Here is a 1,909-nt window from a genome sequence, read left to right on the forward strand (position 1 = left end):
CAGGCAGGACCCTGGCCTTGCCGGCACTGGGTGCAGCGGGCATGGGGGTCCCACCGCACCCTGTTCCTGGGGCTGGACCTACCAATGCCGCCGAAGGGCAGCGAGGTGAGTGTCATGTGCATGATGGTGTCGTTGGCACAGAAGCCTCCGCTGCTCGTCTGCTCCAGTACCTGGTTCACCACCTGGGGGAGGAGGGCAGGGGAGTGCTGAGCACCCCTTGTCTGCCTCCTCCCTGCTGCCTGGGGTACACCAGGACACGCATGGCTGGGGACACCAGGGCGCTCTCCTCCCGTGACCAGGGACAAGGCCAAAGGAGGACCCCTGACTGGGGACGATGCCTGTGGCTATCCAGACCCATGCAGCCCAGGCTGAGTGGGATCCTGCTCCCTGCATCTTGCGGGAGGAGAAGACGTAGAGGGCCAGCGGCCGCTCCCGGGCATTGATGAAGGCGATGGCATCATCCACGCTGGCCACCGTGAGGATGGGCAGGATGGGCCCAAAGATCTCCTCCTGCATGATGGGGTCGTCCTGCTGCACATCCACCAGCACTGTGGGGGCTGTGGGGAGAGAGCTGAGCCTGGGCCGCCTGGCTGGGTTTCATGAACTGCATCCAGCAGGACCCCCACCCTGTGTTTCTGCCCTCCCGCCAGCAGTACAGGACCCCCACCCTGCACTTCTGCGCTCCCACCAGCGGTACACCCCATACCCTCACCGATGTAGCGTGTCTCTGGACTCACCGATGTAGCGTGTCTCTGGGTCTGTCTGTCCTCCGATGGCCACCCGCCCGCTGCACAGCAGCGCCTGCACCCGCTGAAACTGCTTGTCCCCCACGATGCGGGCAAAGTCGGGGGACTCCCGAGGGTCGGGGCCGTAGAACTCAGAGATGGCCTCGTGCAGGGCAGGCAGCAGCTTCTCCTGCATCTCCGTGCTGCACAGCACGTAGTCGGGTGCCACGCAGGTCTGCCCTGCGTTGAAGAAGCGTCCCCAGGCCACCCGCCGGGCCACGTTCTGCACGTTGCAGGAGTCGGACACATAGCAGGGGTTCTTGCCCCCCAGCTCCAGCGTCACGGGCGTCAGGTACTTGGCAGCAGCCGCCACCCCACAGAGGGGCTGCCTGTGGGCAGGGGGAAGTGGCATGAGCCCAGTGTGGTCAAGAGCTCCCAATGGATCCAGACCAGGCATCCTGGGATGGCCCCACACCTATCTCCCTGCCTTGAAGAGACAGGTGGACTGGAGTGTCCCTGTGGGACGTACCGGTGAAGAAGATGTAGTCGAACTTTGTCTCCAGCAGTCTGGTGGTCTCCTGCGTGTCGGCGGTCACCACGGCAAAGCAGTCCTGTGACAGAGGGGAGCTGGGAAGTACGGCACCAGAGCCGGGCAGGAGTAGAGAAGGGGCACGGGGGGACGTGGCTCTGCCGAGCAGGTTTGGGACGCAGAGGGGCAGGTGTCCCTGGAGAGGGAGGTGGCTGCAGCAGAGAGCTTTCCTACCTTGTCCAGGTACCTGACTCAGCCACTAACCTCTCCACATTTCTGCTGATCTCGGAGGGTTTCATGACAACGCAGTTACCTGCAGGATAGGAGCTCCCTCCTGGTAAGGACCTCACTCTTGGGGAGCAGAAGACCTGCCCCCAGTGCAGCCCCACCACCCTCACCCCATTCCCACCCCAGGGAGGATCCAAGACACCTCCCAGTGAGGTTCTGGTACCCCCTTGGCATGGCAGGGACACAGCCCAGCCTCACCGGCAGCGATGGCCCCAATGAGCGGCACCAGGAGGAGGTTAATGGGGTAGTTCCAGGGTGCGATGATGAGCACCACCCCGTACGGCTCCTTGCGGATGAAGGCTGAGTCCAGCTGCGTGGCCTGCAGAGGGAAGGATGGCATGAGGGGCACCCGCCTCCCATCCCGTGG

The 1,909-nt window shown here is 64.1% G+C and overlaps 1 protein-coding gene across 1 annotated transcript in view; it reads right to left on the reverse strand.

Moving 5' to 3' along the window:
* Positions 1–82: 82 nt before the first annotated feature.
* Positions 83–1,909, reverse strand: part of LOC104167068 (aldehyde dehydrogenase family 3 member B1-like) — a gene marked incomplete at its 3' end in the record, with an annotated part of 3,111 nt that continues 1,284 nt past the window's right edge. Inside the window, exons 3-8 of the mRNA XM_009707193.1 lie at positions 1,741–1,861; positions 1,506–1,567; positions 1,251–1,363; positions 738–1,114; positions 396–557; positions 83–187 (exon numbers count right to left, since the gene is read on the reverse strand). Of these exons, the coding sequence (XP_009705495.1) occupies positions 83–187; positions 396–557; positions 738–1,114; positions 1,251–1,363; positions 1,506–1,567; positions 1,741–1,861 (940 nt within the window). The remainder of the gene's footprint in view (positions 188–395; positions 558–737; positions 1,115–1,250; positions 1,364–1,505; positions 1,568–1,740; positions 1,862–1,909) is intronic.

Source organism: Cariama cristata, unplaced genomic scaffold (assembly GCF_000690535.1).
Source record: "Cariama cristata isolate BGI_N322 unplaced genomic scaffold, ASM69053v1 scaffold29249, whole genome shotgun sequence".
Classification (NCBI taxonomy): Eukaryota; Metazoa; Chordata; class Aves; order Cariamiformes; family Cariamidae; genus Cariama; species Cariama cristata.